The 13,649-nt window shown below is 41.9% G+C and overlaps 1 protein-coding gene across 1 annotated transcript in view; it reads left to right on the top strand.

Moving 5' to 3' along the window:
- CTSC (cathepsin C) overlaps positions 1-13,649 on the top strand; it is a gene marked incomplete at its 5' end in the record, with an annotated part of 18,918 nt that overhangs the window by 2,905 nt on the left and 2,364 nt on the right. Inside the window, 3 exons of the mRNA XM_010153907.1 lie at positions 7,484-7,650; positions 8,078-8,233; positions 9,804-9,919. Of these exons, the coding sequence (XP_010152209.1) occupies positions 7,484-7,650; positions 8,078-8,233; positions 9,804-9,919 (439 nt within the window). The remainder of the gene's footprint in view (positions 1-7,483; positions 7,651-8,077; positions 8,234-9,803; positions 9,920-13,649) is intronic.

Genomic DNA, 13,649 nt, shown 5'->3' with positions numbered 1-13,649 from the left:
TTTCCCTAAAATATTATAGAGAGGATTAGAGCCCAATTCAGTTGCCATCTCTATAATTTTGCTGCTGTAAAAAGGAAACAGCAGATTACCAAGATGCAAGTGTAATGGCTGAAAAGCACGAGGAAATATCACAGCACTTAGTAAATCCATTTTTGCTGCAGACAAGTAGTTGACTTTTGTTAGGCAACAACTTGCAATACTTTCTGTCTGCAAAGCTTATTTCACAATTGTAAGAGAGCACTTAAGGGGGAAGAAGTGGTTCCTTCCGAACTGCTTGACCTTGTGACATATGTAAATATGCATGTCTTGTTACTTTTAATCCAGTAAATGGTTCATTACATCTGAAGTAGAAATAACAAAATATTTATAGAATCGTAAAATAGTTTGGGTTGGAAGGGACCTTAAAGATCATCTAGTTCCAACCCCCCTGCCATGAGCAGGTACACCTTGCCACTAGACCAGGTTGCTCAGAGCCTCGTCCAGCCTGGCCTTGAACACTTCCAGGGATGGGGCATCCACAGCTGCTCTGGGCAACCTGTTCCAGTGCTTCACTCCCCTCTCCGGGAAGAAATTCTTCCTGATATCTAATCTAAACCTCCCCACTTTCAATTTAAACCTGTTACCCCTTGTCCTGTCACTACAGGCCCTTGTAAAAAGTCCACTCCAGCTTCCTTCTAGGCTCCTTCAGGTACTGGAAGACTGCAATAAGGTCTCCCCAGAGCCTCTTCTTCTCCAGGCTGAACAAGCCCAATTCTCTCAGCCTTTCATAGCAGGAGAGCTGCTCCAGCCCTCTGATCATCTTCATGGCCTCCTCTGGCCTCTCTCCAACCAGTCTATATCCTTCTGATGTTGAGAGTTCATTTAGTCCTGATATAAACTAAAAATTTGGTTTCTTCTGTCAGATGCAGTTAGCACTCTCTAGGACCTATTCAGTCGTCACCTTCTGTAAAGCTTCTAGGGGACAAGAAATATGTCCTGCTCAATGCATGCTTCAGAGTTTTTTGAAGAATGATTGCTTGTTGTTTAAAATACTCCTACCATTTGCACCTGAAAGTAACGTAAACATAGCAGACTTCATTTGCTTAGTGTTGTTCCTAATCTTAGGAGCCCTTGGACTGAAATAGGGTAAGCTAGAATGCTGATTGACTGGGGCCTTTCTCTCTGGCAGTGCAGCAAGAGGAAGGCATAAAAGCAGTCTCTTAAAATATTGCTCGCCCTTGATTGCTGTTGAAAATGTGGGAATTCATTAGGCAATGCTCTCTTGGAATTCATGAAAAGAAAGAATTATCTTTGCTGGTAGTCTCTTGCTTTACAGCAAGAAGGTACAGAGCTAATATGTTTAATATAAAGTAATTTGCTATTGTCTTTATTACTTAGTTTCCCTCCAAAATAATGTTCCAGTGTGAGCTCTCTTCTGGAATAACTTTTGGTTCATGGAGCAGTTTGTGGTGGTGGAGGAGCTGTGACACAGAAAGCCTTGCACATCTTCCATGGCTATGGGTTTGGGCTTGTCAGGAGTGTATTCGTTGCTTAAAGGCCACTCATAAATTTCTGTTTATGTTGCACTAAAGTTAAATTATGTGGCTAAAACCCCAGCATGGTGACAGGGCAGATAAAGCATCCTGATTTAACTACTGTGATGCTTTAACACTTCCCTCATATCCTGCCATTGAGCGGAGGATGGAGTTGTTAGGTAAAATGAACAGCAGTCTTGAAGCCAATGCAGTACTTCATGTGTTTCCAGCATAGAAGTGCAACTGGTTCTAACAACTTGCAATGTATTTTTGCTTAATGGTGAAGAATGAAGTTATTAATTACTAACAAGAATGCTGTAGGCAACTCTAAATGTGGGCTTTATCAGAGATACTGTACAGTGTGGATATAGACACAGCCCTTTTGCATGTTTCGGTGAGTTTTTAATAGCCTTTTGTTCTTGTGGCTTACTAAACAGACACTTACTAATATTTTTGTAGGGCCCCACTGCCCTACAAGTTATTTGTTCTTTCACTTGGGTACTGTGAGGAAATGACTTTCTGTACTGAAGAAGTGGGTTGGGTGAGCTTATCCATGTTTTTTTTTTCCTAAGTTTGCTTTAATAGCTTAAGTAAAGGTGCTCCAATAGAGTTTATCTTCTAACAGTTGTCGTACATAGGCTATTCCCTCAAGGCTTGTCGAGTTAAATGCAGTATCCTACCAGATTCTTGCATTCTGCTTCTCAGGTAGTAGCTACTTTGCCTGGTGTTTGCAGCACAAAATCAGTTTGTTTTATGGGAATGTTCTTGTTTCTTACTTAATGTGTGCTGCTGAAATGTCCCTGTACTGAACTTGGATGTGAAGTTACTGTGCTGACTCTTGGTAGAAGCCTGAGCAAGTGCTTGTGCTGGATGATACCAGGGTTCTGTAGGGCTATGCAAGATATAAGTCTTTAAAGGTTTCCTTTTTTTTTTTTTCCCCTTCAAGGGATAGCAGAAGAAATAGGAACAGCATAACATAAAAAGAAGAATGAGACTGAAAGGAAAGGCTTACTTGTTTCAGTTATTTGATATCTTTGTAGTATATAATGTTGAGACTACCATTTTGGAGGGAGATGGTCTCAGAAGATTCTCACTGTTTTTACCTTAAGCTAAGTGCTATTACTTCTGGCTTCTGATATCCTCTAGCAAAAACCAGAAGCCTGGCATTTTTTTAAATAATAAAACATTAGCACTATTTCAGCGAAAAGATAGAAATAATTTATAGAATATTCCACTACTGAAGTTACTAATCTTTTCCAGACTGACATGGTAACATCTTTGTCACATCTTTCCCTCTCTTCCCCAGTGTCCCCAAATTTGGTTAATACCCAGGACTTCCATTCTGAAATAAGCAGCCTAAACAAGTGAGAATAGTTAATGTTTAAATTTCAGAATGTTAAAAAAAAATAATTCTGAATGCATTTTATTTCATGTTGCTAAAATAGAAGTGTTGGGAGTTGCTAATGCTATTTAATTATCCTGCAAATCAATTGAGAATTAATTTCTAACCTGTCTGAGTTGGGTTTACTTAACTGGCTGTGGGCAATTGCTGCTTTTCTAAAGCATAAGTTTGAAAGCATAAATTCCTGAATTTTCTAGGAGAAAGAAAACGTATGTGTAGTTGATTTTTTTTTTTTGCTTGCATTTTATATTGGGTAGCAAGATGCAGTTGCTTTTTTTGATATCTTCTGTAGTTTTGCACAGTAGGGCATCTGTGAGTCTGCAGTCCTGTTCTAAATAAGCCTGGTGGAAAGACTTACCACTCATTTGTCATCAAATTTACAAGTGTGCCTGTGCATTTTAACATGGGAAGCACATTCTTAATGTATAGGGTAGTCCTGCCTCCTGGAACTTGAGTTTGCTTATTGCCTGAACTTAAACTGAAAATAATAGGTGTAAAAGAGGTTGGGATGGCAGCCTGTGTGTGTAGCACTGCTGAATCCCTGTTAAAATGCTCTCCTTCTTTAAATTTTTTGATCTCCTGAAGAGGAAAGCAAGAATGCTTTAAACAATTAGACTTTTTGCCAGGACTAGAATTGAATGTGCAATTAGATTATGTCACTGTGACCAACACAGGTCCTAAAAAGGTATGCTGTACCAAAAAGCTTACCTACATTCAGGTATGTAGTGGCAAGCTGTGAAATTCAGGTATATGAAGCCTTTTAAGGTTGATGTTGGAGCTCCTTGGCCAAATTCTGGTATTAGGCAAAGTCACGTGAGTTGTCAGACTTGAGAAAAACATGCATTTGGTACAAAATCAAAATTTCATGTTTTCAAACCTTAGAATTTGAACTGTTGGTGTAGTTTGGGTGCCTTTCTACAGGAGTTGTTCCAGATTAGTCAGATCACTGGATGGAGTTTACTTAAACTAGCATTGGCTGGAGAAGTTCTCACGTGGCATGGCTGCAGTGGCCTTTTAACTTCAAAATGAAAACTATCTTCTTAAGTTTGCAGAGGAAATGCATGCAGCAGTTGTCCAGCAGTTCCTGGTGGTCAGAGCTGTGTGACCATTGGCTTCATGAAGGATGCAGTTCTGGGATGGGTTCTGCAGATGGGCTGGGTACTGTGCTGGCAGCTTCAGTTGGGTCTGGTGGTGTAATTTGCATCCACCTGAGTGAGCGGCTGTTCATGCAATGGTACCACACCCCTGTATGACTGTTGGTTGGGCAGCATTGTGGTTTAGGCTCAGCCTGCAGCTAAGCACCACACAGCTGCTTGCTCACTCCTGGTGGGAGGAGAAAAATATAAGGACAGGCTTGTCAATTGAGACAAGGACAGGGAGGGATCACTACTCACCAGTTATGGTCATGGGCAAAACAGACTCGACTTGGGGGGGGAAAAAAAATTAATTAGTTGCCAATCAAGTCAGAGGAGGATTACAGGAAATAAAACTAGATCCTTAAAATAATAAAAAACCCCACCCAAAACCCTTCCCCTGGCTCCTCCCTTCTTAGCAGGTTTAGCTTTGCTCCTGATTTTCTCTGCCTCCTCCCCCAACCAGTGCAGGGGGACAGGGAATGGGGGTTGTGGTTAGCCCGTCACACACTCTCTGCTGCTCCTTCCTCCTCAGGGGAGGATCCTCACACTCTGCCTTCTTAGTTATTTAACAGTCTTTTAAGAGGAGAAAACAAGCACTAGGAGTGCTAGTTGGCTTGGTTGTGGCCAGAGGTGGATCTGACTTGGAGTCAGGAGTTTCTAGCAGTCTCTCGCAAGAGCCACCCCTGTGGCCTCTCCCCTACTACCAAACCCTGCCATGCAAACCTAGTTCAGGCAGGCATACTCATAGTAGGTCCTCCAAAACTGGTACAGTCAGATTTGCTAGATCTAACCTGTTAGAGCCCTTCTCTGGTAGCAATAAGAAATGTTGCATGTGGTTTTAGCAACAAAATACTGATTTGTGTTGTACCTTCTGGTATTAAATGGTGGGTGTCATTGTCGTGGAACCAATGACTTTGTCTGTGCTGGTTTTGGCTGTCATAGAGTTAATTTTCTTCCTAATAGCTGGTATGTGGCTGTGTTCTGCATTTGTGCTGGAAACAGTGTTGATAACACAGGGATGTCTTTGTTATTGCTGAGCAGTGCTTACACAGAGTCAGGGCCTTTTCTGCTCCTCACCCCACCAGTCAATAGTCTGGGGGTGCACAAGAAGTTGGGAGGGGACACAACTGACCCCAACTGACCAAAGGGATATTCCATATCATATGACATCATGCTCAGCATACAAAGCTGGGGGAAGAAGGAAGGGGAAGACTTTGGGGGTGGTGGCATTTGTCTTCACAAGTAACCATTAGGTGTGATGGAGCCCTGCTTTCCTGGAGATGGCTGAAGACCTGCCTGCCAATGGGAAGTGGTGAATGAATTCCTGGTTTTTCCACCACTTTTCTACATCAGTGGCTCCCGATTAAAAGTCAGGGAGAAAAAGAAAATTGGGACCTTATGGGTATGTTTTAACTTCCTAGCTGAAAATATCTCTTGGAGTTCAGATTCCCTTTATCCTGATATCATTGATGGGCTATGGTCTCAAAGTCTCTGTGTCCCTTCTTTAAAGCCAGTTCAGTAGTAGCTTAGTCTGCCAGTTTACAAAAAAGTAGCTATAGAGGACTTGAATTGCTTATCTTTGGACTCTACACCTAGACTGAAATTAGCTTTTGTCTCTTGTATATCTTGAAGCATTGTCACTGACTGTTCCCTCACCTCTTTCCTAGTTTTACTGATTTCTTTGAACTGAAAAGAACAGCATAAGAATCTTGCTGAATTCACTTTCCCAAAGGATAATTTGAACAAATGGTGTGAATTACTATTTGAGTTGTCTATCTACATCTTGGGGGTAGGGGATGGGAAGAGAAGCAGTAAATTTAATCCCCAGAAAAAGGAGAAGAATTTCTAGAAGGAAAAAAACAAGCAAGTTATTGTTTTAATTTGCTTGTTAGCAGATAGCTTGTTACGTTTTTTCCATGCGGCCGTGAAGGTGTTTCTCAGAAGTCATCTCTGAACCTTGCCCTTGGTATTTGGCCAAGTGGAGTTATTTCCCATATTGCACAATCTTGCACGTGAAGATCAGGTGAATAGAACAAGTTAACAGCTCAGTGTTCTAGTGCCCCCATCCCGCTCCAGTTAACGAACCTGCTTTCCTTGCTAGAAAAGCAAGGGTGTAGATGTGATGCCTCTGCAACCCTCCCAAACTGGGGACAAAGCAAACTTCCATTGTTGTTAAAATAATCAGAGGATTAACCTTTAATTTTATCCCTCTGATAGACTTAGTTATTTCACTGTTTTCTCCTTCAGGTTCCCCACAGAGCCTTGGCTTAGTCACAAACCTCCCAGTCTCTTTATTTACTTTAGTTTCCATCTTGAGCCACTCTGTAACTGTAAGCCACCACCCTCTTCAGTGAAGAGGCTGAGCAAGCATTTTGTTGAAACATAGCTACTAAATCCCTGTACCACTATATGTGTCTAACTCAAATGGGATGGGTTTTAATGAAGTATTCTTGGACTAGGAAACTTGGATTCTGTTCAAGTGATTTGTGTGATCAGAAGAGTCAACTTAAAACTTTTGTTGCCTGGGGGTTTCAGGCTCCTGTGTAGTTTAACAGACTGTAATGTTAGGAGATCTCTCCCTCACCCCAGGACATTCTGTTGTCAAACAATTGCTAATCCAGGAAATGTAGGCAGCTGGGTGGGGTGTTAGTGCTAACTGTTGTATGAAGATGCATTTCACTGAATTTAGCACTCCAGTTGTAAAATGAAGGCTTGTGTGCCCGAGTCAGGAAGTACTAGGACTTGGGACTCTCCACCGATTTCAAATGAGTTGCTCTCAATGAATCATCATTTCTTACTGTCTCATTTTACAGTTTAGGTGAAATTGTTTCTCGATGCTCTTCCATCACAGCTCAAACTTAAAGCGGTTGCAGGAAACCTCAGCTTTGGTTCTGACTTCTAAAACAGAAATGCTATAGCATAATTCTCCCTGAGAGGTTACTTGGTGGGAAACTTGCCATCCTCCCTGTGTTTACTTTTCATGCTGCTGTGAATCATAGTTTCTCAAACTTCTTCAGCAGTCCAGGCTTAGTTTGACTAGTCACATATTTGGTGCAAGAAACCACAGTGCCTTGAAGAGAAGGATAACTGCTAGGTCTTATACATGTTTGCCTAGAAAGTAACTATTGAACCCAAACAATTACACCTGTTAGTTAATACTGATATTAAGGTATGCTTTGTTGCTAGAAGTGCACGTCAGAACCTGTTTGTCTTCATCCAGCAATTTGATAAAGATCAGTTTTTCATCTGCTTAGCCTCTTCTTGATGCTTCTTTGTTTTGAAATCAGGCATGATGCTGATTGATCTGGAATATACCTTGGGCTGCTTCCTCTTGAAACACAGGCATGAAGCAGCTGGCGGGGTGTGGGGGACTACTGCTATGCTAACAAATGCATTTACTCAACACAAGCATAACCTCTTTGCATTTACAGTACAAAAAGGAAGGCCTGAATGTAACCAGCTACTGTAATGAGACTCTACCAGGATGGGTACATGATGTACTTGGCCACAATTGGGCTTGTTTCAGTGGACAGAAGATTTCTTCTTCTCCCTCAGATGTTCATGTAAACGAGCTACCTCTTCAGAAGCCCAGGGGAAGGTAAGCAACAGATAAGTGAGCTTTTACTAGGCTAAAGTATTTGGTAACTGTCCTTCAGGTTTCAGCTAAAACTACATGGACCAATTTTGTTACTGAGGGCAAAGTTAATGCCAGTGATAATGTTGGGAGTAAACCTGAATGCACAGAACCAGAGGAGGGTGTGCCCATCACATCACACAGTTTCTCCTTCCATCTGGTGAAGCCCAATTACAAAACCGGCATGTCTAAAGAACGTGATTGTATTCTTCTAGTTAGTCTCTCAGATTTCAGAAACCTTGCCTTGATCCAATAATTGCATGTTTCTTTATCAGTACCTACTGGAAGGCACTTCCAGAGTTAGTCTTTTCCATGTTCAGTTTAGACAACACCCTTACTCTTCAATCCTAGCCCTTCTCTTACTGTTTTATTGGATTGCTTTTGTTTGCAGTCTTTCAAGCAGACGTTACGTGCACAACCTTGACTTCGTAAATGCTATCAACGCTCACCAGAAATCCTGGAGAGCGACAAGATACAAGGAGTATGAGCACTTTGTTCTGGAAGAACTAACTAGAAGAGCTGGGGGTCTGCTTTCCAGAGCTCCAAGGTATTGTGGCCTTTTGGTTTCCCATAAACCTTACTGCTGGGAAGAATTTGCTTGTATTTGTCCTGGCTCTTCCTAGCTGTGTTTTGGCTGGTCATTCAGTGTTTAATCAAGTTTCAAGGCCTACTAGCTCATTTGCATGGAGTGCCAACGTATTTCTTCATTTGAATGATTATTCTGAGCATCTGTTGTCTCAAGCAATTGAGATAGTTATTTACCCTTTAATCTGGCCCAGTAACTCACTGCTGAATTCATGTGCATGGAAGAAGTGGGGACAGTCTCAGTGGTCATCTTGCTATACTGTCTACCCATCAGCTGCTCGCCATAGTAAGGAGTTTCTGCTTGACCGTTTTCCTGGCTCTGCTAGTTCATAGTTGCAATTAAAAAGCAGTGATCTGCATTCTGCTATTAAACGTGAATACTCAAGACTTTCTGAGGGAATTCCCTGGTTACCCTGATTAATTTGCCGTGCCTGCAATCAGAGTCCTCTAACAGGAGTAGAGTGTCTCGGTGAGGAAGAATGAAGTAGCCCTGAGAGTGCTGTCATGGTCTTGCATATCCCGTGGCAGAGTGACAGTGGGGATGGACATACAGTCCTCTACATTAATTTGCAAACTGAAGTTCTTTATCTCGAGATTCCCTTCTTCACAGCTATTCTACCTTCTTTGTTTTTGCTTTTTCCACTCTGATACTGCTGTGGGTAGGAATGCTACTTACTTTTGCAAACTGTAGTAATTCTGTGTTTGTAGAAGGTCCTACCATGCGATAAGACTTCTGATTTGCATGGGACCATCATGCAGATGATGATGGTTTCATCCTATAGACAGAAGTCACCTTGTAGGTGGTCTTAAAACACCTACTTAAAGTAACCTCTTGGGAAGCTCTGCTGCACCATGCAGTGCCATGACGGTATTTTCTTGGCCCTGTCATGCTTTCAGAACAGACTCCAGTGTCTGGTGGTTGTGAATGGCACTTCATGGCATGACTTATGGGACACGTAACATCAGGTTATGTGAAAGCTGAATTCAGGAAGCACTTGGCTTGTTGACATAACTTGGCTGCAAGTGGTAGATGAGGACAAGTAACATTCATTTTTTTTTTTTTCAATGGTCACAGTAAAAACTTGCTCCAGGGAAGTCTCCAGGGCAAGTGGGACTGCAGATACTGAAGTGTTGATGTAAGCAGTGTCTGTAGTTGCAGTCAGTGCATGCTGCCAAGGTGAGGTGCCTTCTATGGTCTGTTACTGTACATACCTTGTGATGGCAGATGTAAAATAGCTGTTGCAGAGCTGTGTGCAGTCACTGAGAGTTATTTCAGCTTTTCAGACTGGTTCAGGATTATTTGACCTCACCAGCTTGTTGCAATATAGTTCCCTCAGGGAGCAATCTGAGTAGGTCTGCTGAAACTCATCTCTTGAGATTAACACCTACTCATTTTAGATTGAGACTATTTCACATTGCGTAGCCTCAAGTAACTGCAACTAGTAGAAACCAGAAGATGACAGCTGAATGTTAGGTGATTGTTTCCTTGCCTAGAATGTGATATGTTAACTCAAGAATTTTCTCCTTTTTAGACCAAAGCCTGCACCTCTGACACCTGAGTTACTGAAAAAAGCTTCAGCTTTGCCAGAATCCTGGGACTGGAGAAATGTGAATGGTGTCAATTATGTCAGCCCTGTTCGGAATCAAGGTAATAACCGAAGAAAACAACACTCTGAATGGAATGGTCTAGAGCTTCTTTGATGTACTTTGTAATTTGCTGTTAACAAGAAGGTTTTGGCTAGTGTTTTGCAGTTGATTAGTTTACACCTTTACTATGAATAACCAGTAGAAACCCAGTGGAAACTGGGTGGAGTCCTGGCTGACAATGGTGTGCCAAAATGGGAGATGATACTGGCTTCTCCAGTCAGCAGTGTTTCTTGCTGGAGTGAAAGCCAATTACCACAGTGCCTTGCATAAAGGCAGCTATCAAGTTTTGTCTAAACAGTCTAAGTTATGGTTTTCTACATGCTGACAGAACTGATGTACGCTTAATTCTTTCTCTTATGCCTGCTGGTGGCAAATTATCATGCAGCTTTAATGAATAAACCCATGAAAATTGCTTATCCTGCATCCTAACATTATCACCCTTAAAACTTCAGGAGTTACTTAAATGGCCAGTTGCAAGAAGAGGTGTCAGTCACTATGAAAAGTGTGGACACTAATAAATACAGAATACTTGTAAAAAATATTTTTTCCTTTGTCCCTCTGAATAGGTAGTAATTAGCTCAAAGTAGAATTAAAAGGAAACCATGCTGGTAATGCTTATTTTATAGTGAGTGCTTTTATAGCACTGTGTTGTGAGATACCCGAATTATATAGTTATGGGAGGCCAGTTAATATGTCCCTTCCCTGCTCCAGCTTTTCCAATGAAATTTGCATCTGCTGATAGCTGTGTGGTTGCAACTTTGAGAAGAAGGGAACATAACATAAGCATGGTGGGGAGGGGATCACTGAAATCATTGGTTGCTCATTTGTGGCTTGGTTCTACTGCCAAATCCTGCCAGTTGGCCTCGTGGTAGAAGAAGCATAGGAAGATATGGGAGTTCTAGCTCACAAGCTGATGCATGGCGTCACTGAAAGATGGCAACAGGAAGTGATACAGTCCTATTTAGGTGTGAGTCCTGTACTGTCTCCTGATGTGAAATGTGAATATACCAAGGGCTCTTTAACCTTAAAGCGGTTGAACACTTAGTCCCAAACATATCCTTTCTCCATTGTGTTGCTTCAGAGTTTCTCTAAATGAGAACTAGTCTGTTGCTTCCAATAATAAAGCTGCCTACACTTTTCCTGTAATTTGAGAATGCATGCTGAGTATGTTAAATGCCCGTGGAATATGCATTCTGCTCCACTAAAGGAGAATTTTAGCTTTCAGGCTTTCAAAAAAAAAAAACCCACACACCAACAAAACCTCCAACAGATGACCTTGTGCAAAACAGTTGTGACATCCAAATGGAGTCTTGCTTATGGTAGCTTGAGTGATTTTTCTGAAGCTCTGGGTATCAGTGCTTCATTAAAATGATGGTACTAGAAAGTCTTAGTTGTGTATCATTTAAGATTAGATGATGCTCAGAGGGCTGGAGCACCTCTCCTATGATGAAAGGCTGAGAGAATTGGGCTTCTTCAGCTTGGAGAAGAGAAGGCTCCAGGGAGACCTAATAGCAGCCTTCCAGTACCTGAAGGGGCCTACAAGGAGGCTGGGAGGGGACTTTTTACAAGGGACTGTAGTGACAGGACAAGGGGTAACGGGTTTAAATTGAAAGCGGGGAGATTTAGATTAGATATCAGGAAGAAGTTCTTCCTGGAGAGGGTGGTAAGGCACTGGAACAGGTTGCCCAGAGAAGCTGTGGATGCCCCATGCCTGGAAGTGTCCAAGGCCAGGCTGGACGAGGCGTTGAGCAACCTGGTCTAGTGGAAGGTGTCCCTGCCCACGGAAGGGGGGGTGGAACTAGATGGTCTTTAAGGTCCCTTCCAACCCAAACCGTTCTATGATTATAGATGACTAAATAGAAAATGCCAGGGGGAGAAGGCTGCAAGCAATAACATGCAAGTTGTCTGGCACAGGCAGAGAGAATTGTATATATATTTTTATATAAAAAATGGTCATGGCTTCCCCAATCTTGCAGGCTTGTGGAGTTCAGTGCTCTTCAAGCATTAAAAAAAAAAATACAGCATCTGAAGTGAACAAGAATTAAAAGGGCAGTGTGCATTCTCTGTGCAATACCTTGAGACAAGGCAGGCTTCATGCAACTGCAGTTGTCTTGGTCTGTAACGTTTACTGTGAGTATATTGGCATCCCTGCTAGTATTTCCTGTAGTCAAAGTAAAAGTTGAGTGCTCAGTTTGTTTTTTTTTAGAGCAGTAACTGCATCTTTGAGCTAAGAAATACATCTTTTGAAGCTAACAAGCAGTGAAAGAGGCATCAGCTTTACAGATGAAGAGGGGAACCTACAGGTTTTGTTATCCTGAGAGTGCACTTCCAATTCTTGCTGACTTCTTTCTACAGATCAAAGTAGCACATCAAACTAGATGTGCTGTCTCTACTCCTTATTCCTCATAATGTAACAGCCCTTTGCAGTAGGGCAAGTGGAATCTGATGTGGCTGAACCTCAGCCAGAAACAAAGTACCACACAGCCACTTGCTGACTTCCCCTGTCCCTCAGTGGGATGTAGAGAACAGCAGGAAAAGACAAGGAAACTTGTGGGTTAAGAACATGTTAAACTGAAAATGAAATAAAAATAATGATACTAATGCTAACTAATATTACTGCTCATAATATATAATAGAAAAGAAAACAAATGATATAACTGTTCACTAACTGTCAACAGATGCTCAGCCAGTCTCCAAGGAGCCAAAGCCTGAGAGCTACACCAAGGCTGAGATAGGGACCCCTGCCCTCTCCCAACTTCTGTACTGAGCATGACATTTGATGTCATGAAATACCCCTCTGGTTAGTGGGGGCCAGCTGTCCTAGCTGTGTCTCCTCCCAGCTTCTTGTAGAGAAGCAACTGGGAACACAGGTGGAATATCAGAAACTGAAAAAGTCCTTGACTTGGTATTAACATTCCTTGTCAACAATTAAAAATGTTAGTATGTTATGAATATTCTTCTCAGAACAACCAAAACACAGCCTCATGCTAGCTACTGTGAGGGAAACTAACTATCCCAACTAAAACCAGCACATGAAGCTGTAATTGACTCTGGAGAGAATTTGAGGGAAGTCTCAGAAAATCAACTACTCTTGCCCTTGTGTTGGTTCTCTGCTGATACTGTGTGGTTGTCATGCTATGGGTGCCCTAAATACTACTGTGGTAGCTGGAAAGAAATTTAGCAACCGCCCCAACAGAATTCAAACTGAAATGGTTGCATTAATTGTATTTTTTATGTTTATTTTATTCACGCAAAGTGTTCTGCAGTGTGGCCCATCTCTCACACTGTTACTGTGCAGTGAGTGGGAGGCACCTTTCACTGCTTCAGCTTGCCTTGCTGGGCAAAGAGTATTCATGTTCAGGCTGATTTTTGCCCCTTCTCTTCAGAGATATGTCTAACCGAGTGAAGGTGCAATTTCATGGAGTCTTGTTTTTGTAATAGCTCTGCTTTTATACACCTACACGGTTCAGGTGAAAGTATTTTGTTTTGTTCTTTGAGCCTTCCTGCTTTTCATAGCTCTGCAGTAGCTTGCCTTGCTGGGCAAAGAGTATTCATGTTCAGGCTGATTTTTGCCCCTTCTCTTCAGAGATATGTCTAACCGAGTGAAGGTGCAATTTCATGGAGTCTTGTTTTTGTAATAGCTCTGCTTTTATACACCTACACGGTTCAGGTGAAAGTATTTTGTTTTGTTCTTTGAGCCTTCCTGCTTTTCATAGCTCTGCAGTGACTTT

The sequence above is a fragment of the Eurypyga helias genome, unplaced genomic scaffold, assembly GCF_000690775.1.
Source record: "Eurypyga helias isolate BGI_N326 unplaced genomic scaffold, ASM69077v1 scaffold7366, whole genome shotgun sequence".
NCBI classification, from domain to species: domain Eukaryota; kingdom Metazoa; phylum Chordata; class Aves; order Eurypygiformes; family Eurypygidae; genus Eurypyga; species Eurypyga helias.
Note: the sequence above shows the minus strand (reverse complement) of the source record. Positions and strands in the feature narration are given on the sequence as shown.